The sequence below is a fragment of the Palaemon carinicauda genome, chromosome 36, assembly GCF_036898095.1.
Source record: "Palaemon carinicauda isolate YSFRI2023 chromosome 36, ASM3689809v2, whole genome shotgun sequence".
In the NCBI taxonomy this organism is placed as follows: domain Eukaryota; kingdom Metazoa; phylum Arthropoda; class Malacostraca; order Decapoda; family Palaemonidae; genus Palaemon; species Palaemon carinicauda.
In genome coordinates this window covers 21,798,909-21,813,247 of record NC_090760.1, presented here as the reverse complement: position 1 = coordinate 21,813,247, position 14,339 = coordinate 21,798,909, and the positions used below count along the sequence as shown (strand labels likewise).

General features: G+C 41.4%; 1 protein-coding gene across 1 annotated transcript; it reads right to left on the bottom strand.

Annotated features, from left to right (window-relative positions):
- Nucleotides 1–5,984: 5,984 nt before the first annotated feature.
- LOC137628527 (uncharacterized) lies at nucleotides 5,985–13,542 on the bottom strand. The gene is made up of 4 exons (XM_068359678.1): nucleotides 13,461–13,542; nucleotides 7,996–8,484; nucleotides 6,940–7,784; nucleotides 5,985–6,686 (listed from the first exon to the last, which is right to left on the bottom strand). The coding sequence occupies exons 1-4, from the start codon at nucleotides 13,540–13,542 to the stop codon at nucleotides 5,985–5,987; spliced, it is 2,118 nt and encodes a 705-aa protein (XP_068215779.1).
- Between the last annotated feature and the right edge of the window lie 797 nt (nucleotides 13,543–14,339).

Sequence of the window (14,339 nt, the reverse complement as noted above, 5' to 3'; positions counted from 1 at the left end):
GCATCCATTGAAATATCGAGTAATCAATTTATGCACCGAGTCCAAGATGGTAGTGGAAAATATTGTATGGGATGAAAGTTCTGATTAATAAATAAAGATACATTCGGTTCCCATGTATATTGGTCTTTCAATGATAAGTTATTTTAATTCAGAGATGATATCGATAACCTTATAATCTAAAGATATTAGCAAAAAAAAGTGATTGTTTTTCTAGATAAAGCGATCTATCTTGATAATGAATAGACTTTTGTACTTTGTCTAGAGAAACAACTAGACAATTTCCACAAATTTTTGACAGTATATTTCAAACCAGTGACATAATTGATTTGTTGCTGAATAGGCTTATATAACTAACGAGTTATCATTGCTCCGTAGAGACTATTTTTGCAGTTGTGGCATGAATTAGGCCTATGTAGATCAGGGCAGGGAATTGTTCCGGAGTGTTCATCCAGTGACGTTTCCTCATAGGCGAATGTGGGCCGTTTGTGTTGATCTCTGCTTCATTTGGAATAGAGTCAACTAAATTGAGTTCTGATGGGATAGAACTGACAGTCAATCATTCATTCAGACAGGGTGTGATTGGTAAATCAGACACGAGATGAAAACATGTTTCAGTAGGTTTCCATTTGGTTTATGCCAACCCTTTTTGTTTCCATTTCTTATGATTATTCCGGAAGTTTGTTATGGATATTCATAAGATTTGTGCTTTAATAAATCATATCACAGGATTTTTACTTAGTCTAAATATCATATAAAAAGGAATTCTCAGACTAGAAGTATCAAAATCTAGAAGGAAAGCTTGTCTTTGATTGCCAATTATATAATCTCATTACTTTACTTTACTTTGATGGCTGCTTTTCCGGTCCAATACAGCAGGGGAACCCCACTCTCTACTGTTGTAAAAAAGATAATAGTGTGTGTTCTAGGAGGTTTGTAAATTGCTTCAAAGGATATTTTTCTGTTTTTTGGCGTAAAGTTTATTTCTATATATTCAAAGCTTGTTACACTAATTCTTTTCAATGTTTTGAGATTTCAGTAGCTTCTATGAATAAAGAGTCTGACGCCCCTACCATACCTACCTTCTCTCGGTATGTGAAAGAAGGCGTGTGTGTGTGGGGGGGGGGGGGGAGGGGGGCGGGTGTTCATTCCAGTGATATTTGTCTTGTCCAAGTTATTTAACCATGTTTCAGATAATGCTGTCATATCCAAATATTTTTCGTTTATCTATTCTCGAATTTGAATAGTCTTATTACCTACAGATTGTATATTTACATAGCCAGAGTTGACTACATCCTTAGTAACTATGATCAGTATTTTCTGCTAGTCTTTTCAAATCCAAGTCATAAGCTTTGTTGTCTCTAGAATTTACTATGCTGTCACTCGATATGTTTAACTTTGTGCAGTTTATACACTGACACTTGCGAATTACACTCCTTGGTGGAATGTTTTCCTGAACATTTCCCGCAGACTTTATCTCTATTCTTAGACTTGCAATCTTTTTCAAGATGTCCATACCTCTGACAGTGGTAGCTGGTGATCACTTGGTACTTATTACGTATGTTATAGATACCCCATCGTAACGAAACTTTGTCACCATTATCATGAATAGCCCTCCAAACTTCAGCATCACATTCCTGCACATAGTGGGTGGTCCTCCCGAGGCATTTTTGTTTCCAGGACTACACTTATCTTCTCTTTTATATTTTGGATTTGGTCCAGACAGCTATTTCTTTGAATCAAAGAATTTACTACATCATCATCATCATTGTACACATTGCATATCATTTTTTTGGTTTTAGTTTTCCGATTTTTCTCGTTTCAGTGTCAGCGACCAATGTCTAAATTTTGTTTGCCGCCGCCTCTTTGATCATTTTGTTTGCAAAGTTTACAACAACATTTCCATTGGTAGTCGACCTCCTGTTAGTTATAGGGATGTCTTGAGGTGCTTGTTCAAACTCGTGTTTTCTTTGTTATTTTAGTTGTTGTATTAGTTGATTTAAATATCAACAGATTTTTTTTCCTTGACTTTGTCAGCAAATATGCCTTTCTCTGGTTTTGTGTCTATTAATGTTTGAAGTTGTTGGGAAATTTTCTCCGACTTATTTAAAACTATAATGATTCTAGGCCCCATGGAGTGGGCCGATGATAAGACCTTGAAGAGGTTCGCTTTCTAAAATAATTCAGGATGGTTTCAATAAAATATGGTCACAAAAATTGGTTTATTACAAAAATAATCATTTAAGAATACAATAACAAATCACGCTAATACAATCTGAAGGACATCACGGGCAGTTAAGCCAATGTGTACTTAGAAACATCACGCAAAATGAAAGTTAGGTCTTCAACCTTACTGCACACGCAGTTACTCGACATTGACAAGAAATTGACTTAATCAAATACAAGCTCTCATGGCCTTAAAACACGGTAACCCTTAGGATGTTTGCAACATGTGCTCGGAAAACTCTAAGTCCACGGCTGAAGTAAACAAGGCGAAATTACAACCTTACTGTAATGACTCTATGGTAGATGACATACCGGTGCCTGCAGACATCATGCGAGGCATAAATCAAATCCCTAATCCCAGGGATGACAAATTTACAGACAGATAAAAAATGTACATAACTCTCACTGACAAAGAAACCGACCTGGCATGTCGGTAGATAGGAGCCAGAGGCAGAGAGAGAGACTACAACTTCATAGACGGTACTTACGGCATTCGGGGCTTAGGCAGGAATGCCGGGCATCGCTCAGCATAGCTCAAAGGAAAACTACTGTCTCTCGCGCTAATTAAAGGGTCCTTGTAAAATGCGCGGGAACTCTCACTTTATTTAATCAACAAGGGGTTTAATTGAGTTTTTCTATAGAATACAAGATAGAAAAACAGTTAAAGTCTTACGTTAGATCAAAGGATAAACTCGATACTTCAGCTGAAGGCCGTAATTTGCCAGAATCTAACAAACTAGTGAGTCCTTGGCTATAAACATATACATCGATAATTTTGCTTGCATGAATGAATACAATATCATTTTCGTAAATTGTAAATAATAAAGACTTTGTATCTATGACACCTGGTCTTTCCCAGCCAGGTGGTAGAAATTTACGCCTCAATACTGTCACGTATTGGACAGTGCTCATTCATAGAAACGCCCGCGAGATCTTCCAGCCTTGCCCCAATTTAACGCAACGTTTGTGAAGTTAAATGGCGGGGATTTCGAATGCTCAGTTCGAAATTCTCGACATACTCCACACCCGAAATAAAGGGGCATTGAAACGTCGGACAATTAGGCAGGACTGAACTCGTGGGGGGGAGTAACCACTCCTTCAAGACTCGGTTAGGCTCGTTGGGTAACGCTCCACAACAACTCTAACGGAGTGCACACACACTATACATCAAGAGAAATATTACCCCGGGGCAATCAATTCTTACAGGCATATACACATAATGGTAATAATATATATAAATGTACCCAGACATATAAGGCATACATGAATCAATCAATGGAAAGGCAATAGGCAATATGCCTGCAATAATATCTCAATAAGCAATGTATACATGCACAATCATAAATCGAATAAGCATATGTATATATGTATATATATATATATATATATATATATATATATATATATATATATATATATATATATATATATATATACACACACAATCATAAGGCAACCTGCCCTTACTCAATCAATCAATGGAATTATTACTCTCAAATAGTCATACACCTTGGCAATTACTCTAGGGGGAGGTTCTGTACAATGCTAGACTTGTATATACGAGAGAGGCCCTCCCATTCCCGTACTCTATACCCGATGCGCTTCCAACCTCTGTGGATTCAAACTCCCCTACACTTATTTCTGTCCACCCTCCCTACCTACCAGAGTGAGGGATACTCCCGTTTTCTTTTACTGTTTGCAGCTATGACATATATCTTCATTCTCAACTAATCGTTTCATTAGCTCTCGCTGCTTCGCAGCAGCCTTTCTCAATGGGCGTGCGGAACGTCCTTGTCCGCCCGACGTCTCTGCCTCTACGGCACTAGCACTCAACATTTCAGGGTTACGCCTTTCACTGCTCTCACTTACCGTATTGGTATCGCTACTTTCGTTACCATCATTACCTCTCCTATCTTCGTTACTACCTAAGACCTCTGTGGCTTGTTGTCGAGATGTCGCAGCCTGAACTATCTCCTGGTTGTCCCCAGACGTCACAACATTCCCTGGCATGTACGCACCCTCGTCTTCGACATCGCCGTCGCCATCGTCTTCTCGTACCATCACCGCCGTCTCTTCTCCAAAAACATCATCGTCATCAGAGGGGGCAATCTCCAGGGGAACCAGGTGGCTGACAGCTAGCAGGGACTCGACATCCTCGAACATCTTGGCCGAACGCACGACTCCGTCGTCGTCAGGATTTGACTCCACGACACGTCCAAGGGGCCACGTAGCCCTTTTTTGATTGTCTTGCTTGACCAGCATGATGTCTCCGGGGTGCAGCTTGGAAGGTTCCCCTGATTGACAGTTGTGTCTGGCCCTCAGGGCACTTAAATACTCTTTCCTCCACTTCTCCCGGAAGGCTTTCAGAGTGTCTGTCAACTTCAAATAACGATCACGGAGCCTCCGGGAGGTGAAGGTCGCATTGAGGTCGTCGGCTGGCAAGATCGGTGCTATTAGGTTTACATTGTGTCCTCGCACTAATGGGAGGGGGTGAGGACCTCATCCTCACACTTGTCGCCCTGTACATTAGAGGCCTGTTATTAACTACTGCCTCCACCTCTTTCACTAACGTTAGGACACGGGCCTCCGGCAGGTACTTCTTCCCTAGGGCTATCTGGAGGGTACGTTTCGTCACTCCGATTAGGCGCTCGAAAAAACCATCTTTCCAAGGCACACAGGGCGTCTGAAAACGCCATTAGATTCCAGTCCTCCTCAGGAACTGCTGGACTTCATCCTCTTTATAAGGAAGTCGCTGGTAGTCTTAAACGTTTGATGATTATCGGATGTGATGAAAGACGGGGCGCCGTGGGTAGCACAAAAACGCAATGCCATAACAAATTCCCCCGTTTCCCCGGAGGGGCAGAAATTGAGGTACACGGCCCTGCTAGCCATGCATGTTACGATCAGTATGTAGCCTGGCCGCGTTTTGGTCTGTATGGCTGCTGTGTTGTCCACTCTGACTGCAGTAAATGGCTTCGTCAAGCTGATCCTTTCCTTCGGTAAGGGGGTTGGTGGTGGCTGTTTCAACAGGGGCTAGAATGCTAGCACGCATTCTGGACACTGCCGTATAATTTTCCTTGCAATGGAACGCCGCCGCTACTATGGTTCTCACACTGGTTGGCTCATCCTCTTCGTAGGGACCAGGCTCTCCCGTACTACTCAGGAACTCTGGACCCTTCTGCGAAAGAGGGTTCTGTAGCAGTTGTTGAGTAGTTGCTCCTCTGGACAGGACATTGGCAGGATTTTGTTTACTCGGGACTTAGCTGAGACTGAAATCGCAAACCTGACGAAGAAAAATAATCTCTGCCACTCTGTTAGATATAAATATACTCTTATTGTCTTTGGCATCTGGAGATGATACCCATGCCATCGTGACCTTACTGTCGGTCCACATGACTATCTCTCGTGGCTCTATTAGCCCTTTAAGTGTTTTAGCTACAGCCTAACAATAATGCTAATAGTTCTAGCTTGGGGATTGTCAAGTTGTTCATCCCCTTGGGAGTAATTCTCATCTTACTAGTGAGTAGTTTTACTTGATTGCAATTGTCCCTAATATATTCTGCTGCACTGTATGCCATGCTGTTGGCATCGGTGAATACATGAAGCTCTAGATTTCTCTTGCCTACCGCTCTAGGAAATGTGATGTTACTTACCACTTTTAATTCACACAACAACTCACCCGCTTTTCTTGCTTTCTCTCTCCTTAACACATCATCCCAGCCTACGTTATCCTCCCATAGTTGCTGAAGAAAAAGCTTTCCTCAAACAAACAATGGGCTTATGAAGCCTAGAGGATGATAAATGGAGACTAACAGGGAAAGTACCCTACGCTCCGTAGGTACCCATCCCTCCCCCAATTCACTGATTCTCTTACTCTCTTTCATGCACAATCGATCGACGTCTCGGGCCCATCGCAGCCCAAGTACATTCACATTCACTGGCTCACTCCACTGCTTCTCGCTATTGAAGGCTAAGTTATTGGATGCCCACCCTTCTAAAGGCATACCAGCCCTTTCTAAGATCTTGTTGACAGATTCATGCTCCTGCCTCATGCTCTCTACCTTCTCGATAGTACTGAGACAATTATCTACGTAAAATGACTTTGCCAAATCTGGCCTACCTTCCTTTTCAAAATGACAATTCAGAACTTGTTGCAACAAAAACGGACTCGCCGTGATGCCAAACACCACGACTCTAAAGGCGAAGGTGAGCGGTCGACCTGCTACCTCACGCCACAGAAATCGTGTGTATTTGGCATCACGGGGATCTAACAATACACGGCGGAAGGCCTTGCTGATGTCAGCAAGCATGGCATATTCTTTCAATCTGAATTTTATAAGCAAATGATATGCTACTTCTACTAGATTGGGGCCAGGTAAGAGGCACTCATTCAAAGATTTATGACCTTTAGATTTTGCCGAGGCATTAAACACGATTCTGAGGGGGGTCGTGCGGCTATCTTTCTTAATGCCGAAATGTGGCATATAATACCCTTCAATCTTGGGTTCCTTTACTTTTGATATAAAGCCTGCTTCTAGATATTTATTTATCACTCCCTGATACTGATCAAAATATTCCCTGTCCTTCCAAAATTTAGTTTGCAACGATTCTAACTGCGCTACAGCGTTTCGATAATTCGTATCTGGCCCTGCATCCGACCCGAATGATAGACTTAACATGATATCCCTCAGGCTTCTTTACGACACTTTGCGATACCTTTTGCATGGCTTCCGCTTCGCGGACAGTATATTGCTCTGATGGGGCGATGCCAACGTGGTCCAAACACCACCACTCATCTATGTCAAACTGGTTTGGTTCACTCGCAATTCTAAAAACTCTGAGAGTTTTCACATGTTCGATCTTTTGGCCTTCTATCAGCCACTGCGGCACTTTCCCATATGGCGAGATGCCATTATGGGTCAGAAAAAGACTTATCCCATCAACTTTCTCAATGTCTATGATGAAGTTGTTAAGATAATCGGCCCCTACTAAAATGTGCACCTTTTTCAACTTAGCGGACTTATTCTCTGGATCGGCCAACGTGACTTCCTTACTTAACAGATGCCGTCTAACTTGTACATAACCGGCGTTATGTATTGGGACGTCAACGTTCTCGTGTGCTACTAGCTTCATTCGTATTACTCTTCTTCCTATCTCCACTCTACACCTTACGGCATCATATTGTCCGCTTATTTCTGCAGAGCCAAACGGACCTATGTTCAACGCTACCTTCCCTACTACCGGTAGGCCTAATTGCCTCGCAATTTTCGCAGACATGAAGCTTCTTTGGCTTCCCGTATCAAGAAACAAGTGGACTCGTTTACTCCCTTGCTTGTGATTGATTTCGGCCATTGCTGTAGGCAAGATTGTACATGGGAGGTCCACGCTGGACATCTGTGCAACCTTTGCACTTTTGCGCTGCTTGGGTTCTACTTTATCTTTAGATGGATGGGGGGCTGTTTCGTGCTGTCGAGGCATCGCATTTACTACAGGGCGGGACGTTGTAGACTGACTAGTGCTATATTTGCTACTACTATTACTTCGGGCTGAAGTGGAGGGAACTGATTGCAATTGTTTTCTGGGATTATAATTATCACAAATGGCTGTGTTGTGGTTACCACTACAATTCTTACAAGAGTTAGGGACAGGACACATCACTTCGGTGACCAGAATTAATGCAATTAAAACATAGGCCCTTTATAAGCAAAATGCGACGTCTGGCAGCCACGTCAGTTACTCGGCGGCATCCGTGAGGCGGGTGCCGTTCGTTACAAAAGGGACAAGAATTATTCTGAACTGGTTTAGACTTCGCTGTTACACTGACGTCTACTCTCTTGTCAGGTTCAAATTTATCTCCTCGTTGCAAGGCATCGTCCTCGAGCATTCGAATAATGAAATCGATCGCGTCGATGAATTCGTCTAGTGTATAATCACACTTTCTCAGATGTTCAACTACTTTCCTGTAGAGCTTCTCTTCTGACAATTTTTGATTAATGAAGCTCATAACCATGCCATGGCCTATATCATTACTACTTAGCCTCTTGATCTGCTCGATTATGATCGTTAAATCAAAACGAAACTTTTTCAGCTCTACAGGATTTAACGAGGGTACAAAGATATTAGCTAACTTTCTATGTAGAATTACGAGCGTTTGATGAACATTACCATATTTTTTGTCTAAGAGATCCAACGCTATCTTATAGTTCGCGACGGTTACACTTAGGGATTTTACGATCCTAAGCGGATCCCTGCCTAAAGTCCCTAATAGATACAGTATGTAAATTTGGATAAGTCATCCAAATCTGCCCTTTGATCCACGTGGATTGTGAAGAGCTCTCGATATGAAGCATATTCTTGCACTTCCCCTTCAAACGTGGAGAGAGGCAGCAGTTTCAATTTGGGGGGTGGAACATTCCCTGTCTGAGTGACTTTCACTTTATCTATTCGGTTATACAGAAGCGTAGAAGCTCGCACAGCTTCTCCTAACGTGTGCCTAACGGGTATTTAAACCAGGTTCTAGTTTAACTGATTATCTCTTATACAGCTCTCTTAGCTGTCTTTCTCCTCTTGCAATTGCGTGACCAGATTCTGGTACATGGATTCCGAGTAGGTTTTAACTAACTCACGCTGCGTTTTGACTAGTAAGTCCGCTATGAGGCACATCGATGCCTCGATGTTTACAACCATAGCCACCGCCAGTTTGACTGACTCTTAACTCGACGTCTGGCGGGTAGGCAAACTAGGAAATAATAGAATTTTCTTTACGTTATGAAGGTAGGGGGCACAAAAACTAAAGGCGCGAGTGGTCAGTCGCACATCGGGACACTGAGGGCTTTAGTTGTTTTGTTTCTCCCTCTCTCTCTCCTGATAAGCCTCATTAAACGATTGAGGAATGCGTTACAAATGACTTGATCAAAATGGAGTCCGTTCCTTAACTTGCCTTCGCGGTAGGCTCTTGAGTTCATCGGCAGGTGTCTCACTCCGTACCGATGTCTCTTCGAACAATACTTGAAGGTTCTCGCATTGAAATTTTTTACTTTGCTAATATATTCAACTGGATTAATGGCAAATCTATTGTCGGGTAGATACTCCCTAACTTCGGCGTCACAGATGGCGATAACATTGGAAATTTTCCTCAAGCATTCAATTAGGATTTTTAAATTATCCCAAACGGTTTAGGGGTGATCGGTTGCCAGGTCGTTTCCACCCAGGTACAACACGATTAGCGCGTACCTCCTCTGCCAATATTGCAAATTATAGTCTAGAAACTGACTGACCAGTCCTCCTGGCCTTCGGTAAATCTCTATCTCGTTATCAGAACATTGTGGCAGATTCGGGGGGAGCTGACTGTGTCCTACTAGGGCTACCCTAAAGATCACATCTTTCTGAATTTCCTTGCAAGCTCTAGAAAGCACTAATCATCCGGTTCGAAGGACCAAATGTCGGGAATTTTTCTCCGACTTATTTAAAACTGTAATGATTCTAGGCCCGATGGAGTGGGTCGATGGTAAGACCTTGAAAAGGTTCGCTTTCTAAAACAATTCAGGAAGGTTTCAATAAAATATTGTCACAAAAGTTGGTTTATTACAAAAATAATCATTTAAAAATATAATAACAAATCACGCTAATACAATCTGAAGGACATCATGGGCAGTTAAGCCAATGTTTACTTAGAAACATCACGCAAAATGAAAGCTAGGTCTTCAACCTTACTGCACACGGTTACTCGACATTGACAAGAAATTGACTTAATCAAATACAGGCTGTCATGGCCTTATAACACGGTAACCCATAGGATGTTTGCAACATGTGCTTGGAAAACTCTAAGTCCACGGCTGAACTAAACAAGGCGAAATTTCAACCTTACTGTAATTACTCTATGGTAAATGACATACCGGTGCCTGCAGACATCATGCGAGGCATAAATCAAATCCCTAATCCCAGGGATGACAAATTTACAGACAGATAAAAAATGTATATAACTCACACTGACAAAGGAACCGACCTGGCATGGTGGTAGATAGGAGCCAGAGGCAGAGAGACACACTAGAACTTCATAGACGGTGCTTACTCCGTTCGGGGCTTAGGCAGGTATGCCGGGCATCGTTCATCATAGCTCAAAGGAAAACTACTGTCTCCCATGCTAATTAAAGGGTCCTTGTAAAATGCGTTGGAACTCTCACTTTATTTAATCAACAAGGGGTTTAATTGAGTTTCTCTATAGAATACAAGATAGAAAAACAGTTTAAATATTACGTTAGATTAAAGGATAAACTCAATACTTCTGCTGAAGGACGTAATTTACCAGAATCTAACAAACTAGCGAGTCCTTGGCTCTAAACATATATATCGATAATTTTGCCTGCCTGAATGATTAAAATATCATTTTCGTAAATTGTAAATAATAAAGACTTTGTTTCTCTGACACCCGCTCCTTCCCCGCCAGGTGGTAGAAATTTACGCCTCAATACCGTCACGTATTGGACAGCGCTCATTCATAGAAACGCCCGGGAGATTTACCAGCCCTGCCCCAATTTAACGCAACGTTTGTGAAGTTTAATGGCGGGGATTTCGAATGATCAGTTCGAAATTCCTGACAGAATTGTTGCTTTAATTGATTCCATATTCATGGCAAGAAGTCGACTTTCTCAGTGAGGTCAGTAATCTGGGTGGAATTTGCTGCGTGTGCGGTAAGGTCCGCAAGTTTGTTTTCCAAGTCATCTATTTTCGCGTCTTGTTCGTTCGGGGCCAAATCTCTCACGTTCACATCTTCCTTTAATTTTGATATTACTATATGGTCTTTTCTGGCTTCACGTACGCAGTGTGGGCATAACCAATCTATGTTATTCCGTTCATTATCAGTGATGCCTATCACTATATGCACACATATCTAATGGTAGAGTCTATTACATTCACATCCTATCCATTTCTTCCGTTCTTCTCCGTGGTTTTACATATGAGGCAGAAATAATTAGGAAAAGAAAAGGTGTTCTGTTTTTTATCACTTAGGTTTCTCCATAAGATTAACTAATATCTTTTCAATGATATTCTTAGCGAGAAACAGAAAGCTAAATCATGACTCAGGACGAGTGTTTAACGGAGCTCCGTGCAACACGTCCACACTCTAGCAAGGAGATAGGAAGGAAAACAGTGAAAAAAAATCATTCTTATGGATTCAAGATATTGTCTGTTTCCTTGATAAAATTACCTTCCTGCTTTCTTATTTCTCTTTCTTAAGAAGCATTGGTGTCCAGAGTAGAGAGCGAAAAAGACTGCAGACGTCACCAGATCAACAGTGATGAGGATCATGATGAGTGTGGCTTCAGACTTGCTCTTGTCTGGAAATACTTTATACTTTTATTGCTGATTGTACATAGACATAATGTTATTCCACCTCCAACACACACAACAATCCAGTACTGATATTGACTGACCCTAAAAGACACCTTTATTATCATAAAATGTAACGGATATTAGCAAGCACTATAAAATTACCTTCTTGCTTATTATTCTATAGTCTCAAGCGTTAGCAGTTACAAGCCTGTGGCTTTTCAGTGTCTGCTAAAGTAAAGCGATATCGAAAAACTTTCAAAATAAGAGAAATACTCAGAAAATGCAAACACTTTAGGCTCTGTTCCAGCTCCGTCCCAGTGACCCCAGCGAGATGCTGGACAGGTATCTTACGTTAATGTAATTAGACAAAACCAGAAATGGGAGCAGTGATGTAAAGTAAAGTTTAAAAGTTTAAAGATATGGATCTTTACCTTCGAAGCAGATATGTTAATACAAAGTATCTCACTGAAACCACTTATAGACTTACTAAGGCTTACTCCTTTTAAATATCGGGAATTCTGTCCCGTGTTCAAATATTCATAATTCACACATTGAAATTAATGAGGGAGCAAAAATACGAAGGAGATTTAATTAACCTAATATTGATTTATTTTACAAATTTACACCAAAAGAAACGGACATCTTAACAACACAAAATGGTATAAAAAATGAAAGCAATAAAAGCTTTTCAAAACAATAAAAATGATTAGTTAGACACATGGTCTGCAATGATTAATAAACAAAATGGGGTCGAACACATGGCCCATGTGACCCAGAGATTGTGCTAGTCTCAAAGCAAAAAATGATAACGAAAAAAAATATACAAACAATTCCATCGCACACAGTCCGAATAATGTAAATAACCAGGTTCCCTATGAAGTTGAAATTAGTCTAAGCTAAAAAATGGGGGAATAACTGTGGCCACTGTTTTAGTACCTGCACTCCTTTGAAGATTGTCCTTTGCCCGTTGTCTGTTGACCTGGTTGCATAGGTTGGCACTTTGCACTCTTAACTGGCTCACCCTTAAAATTCTCACTTTGGAAGATGTGGCTTAACAGGCTGCTCTTCTTCTCTCTCTCTCTCTCCGACCGGCAGCCGCAGGACTCCTCTCTGAGTCAAGTTTTGGGAGATGGGTTGGGGGTAAGCCAGAGGTGCATGGGTTCACCAACCAGGTAGGTTAGTCGGTCACGGCAGCTTCCGAACGAATGGGCCGACCATAAGGTCGAGAGGTATCACCTAGCTTCACCTTTCCAGACAGGTGACGACCATGATGCGCACGGTAATCCAGTTGAGGTGTCATATCAGGACTTCAGGACAGGGCAATATATTGTTGCAAGGAGTGCAGAGGAGGCAGGATTTTGTATCAAATACTCTAGAGAAATCTTGTTGCTCTAAGGGATTTTACATATACAACAATCCTACCCATTCTGGCTTGCTAAAAATTAATAGTTTAATGATCAATTAGCAATGGGCTAGTGCTATGGGCATACATCTTAAAATTAACAAACGTTAATTGGTATTGAGAAATAAAAGATGCATTAATTCAGCAGTATGGAAAATTACATTAAAATTCAGTTTAGGAATTTAATCTCGACCTACGTAGTTTTAGGAAAGAACCAACATACGCCGGGATAACGCCTTTGCGCTGTGCGTATCTACGCTCTGACGTCACGAGCATGACGTACACTACTGTCAACACGTTTATTTGATTTAGTTTAGAATAGTCCTCCCGATGTTTTGACAAAAAAAATTTGGAGTAGGAGAGAACGTTTGAGGGGTCGTTACTGTATTAGTAGAAGAGAGCTAAAAATACGATTGAAAGAAGAGGAGTGAAGAAAATTCTTCACATTTGCCTCTTTCCTAAAGTAAGTGATTCCTGAACACAAGGAAATGGCCCCACTTACTAACAATAAAATTAAAATATTTTGGCTGTTGATCGATGTGATCAACTATATAATCAACTTTATTGTTGATAATTATTGTCATGATCTAAGTGAAAATTACATTGCCTGATAATGGTATGAAGAATTTACGTTTTTCCAGATCTTTTTTTCTGATGGCAACAAAAATAGCCAGTAATAGTGAGAGTGATTATGATACAAGGAAAAGTTTAAGCCATTAAGGAACATTTGACTTGTGAGCATTAGTGTAAGGACATCGCTCCCTCCGTCGTTCAGCATTCTCATCAAATTCTCCATTTGAATAGTCCTTTCGCCACACTGTGGCTAATTAAATATATTTGTTCTGCTCCCTCGGAGCTACAATTTCATGTACTAATCATTACATTGCATTATTTCATTAACTTGTATTTCGAGTATTTGTACGTGTGAAGAAACGCACTTTTCTGGCGGTTGGTTCTAGCCAGATTGGCGCCAGTGCGCATGCTACATTTCCATCCGCACCTTGTAACATATTCTCGCACCTGTTTGAATAAACCGTCAGTTGTTGGTGATAGCTTATCTCACTGTCCTTATAACTGGTCACCCCAGAGTGAAGTAGCATCAGCGGTTCTGGTTTTGCCATTAACGGACTCACTACGGCCGTGCTACCTTCTTTTACTCCGTTACCTTAGGCGTGAGCTTCGGCCTTTGGCTATCCCACACCTTGGTGCATTTTTAAGGCAGCAGGATGAGCTTATCTGACATTTCAATTTCTCACTTCTTCGCCGACTCGTCGACTGACCACAATGGCGGATTCAATCCGCCCATCAGAACCAACAGCCTCGCCTCCACGCCCAAAGTCAAACTGCCGACGTTTTCTCAACACAACACCGCTTCTTGGTT

What these genes read in the sequence shown, in the direction of transcription:
- LOC137628527 (XM_068359678.1), bottom strand. Translation starts at nt 13,542, where the DNA reads ATGACAATAATTATCAACAATAAAGTTGATTATATAGTTGATCACATC. An exon ending in GAATAATTCTTGTCCCTTTT is followed by an intron (nt 7,785 to 7,995) that starts GTAACGAACGGC and finishes AATTGCAATCAG; the next exon opens with TTCCCTCCACTTCAGCCCGA. An exon ending in AAGCGGAAGCCATGCAAAAG is followed by an intron (nt 6,687 to 6,939) that starts GTATCGCAAAGT and finishes TTCGGCATTAAG; the next exon opens with AAAGATAGCCGCACGACCCC.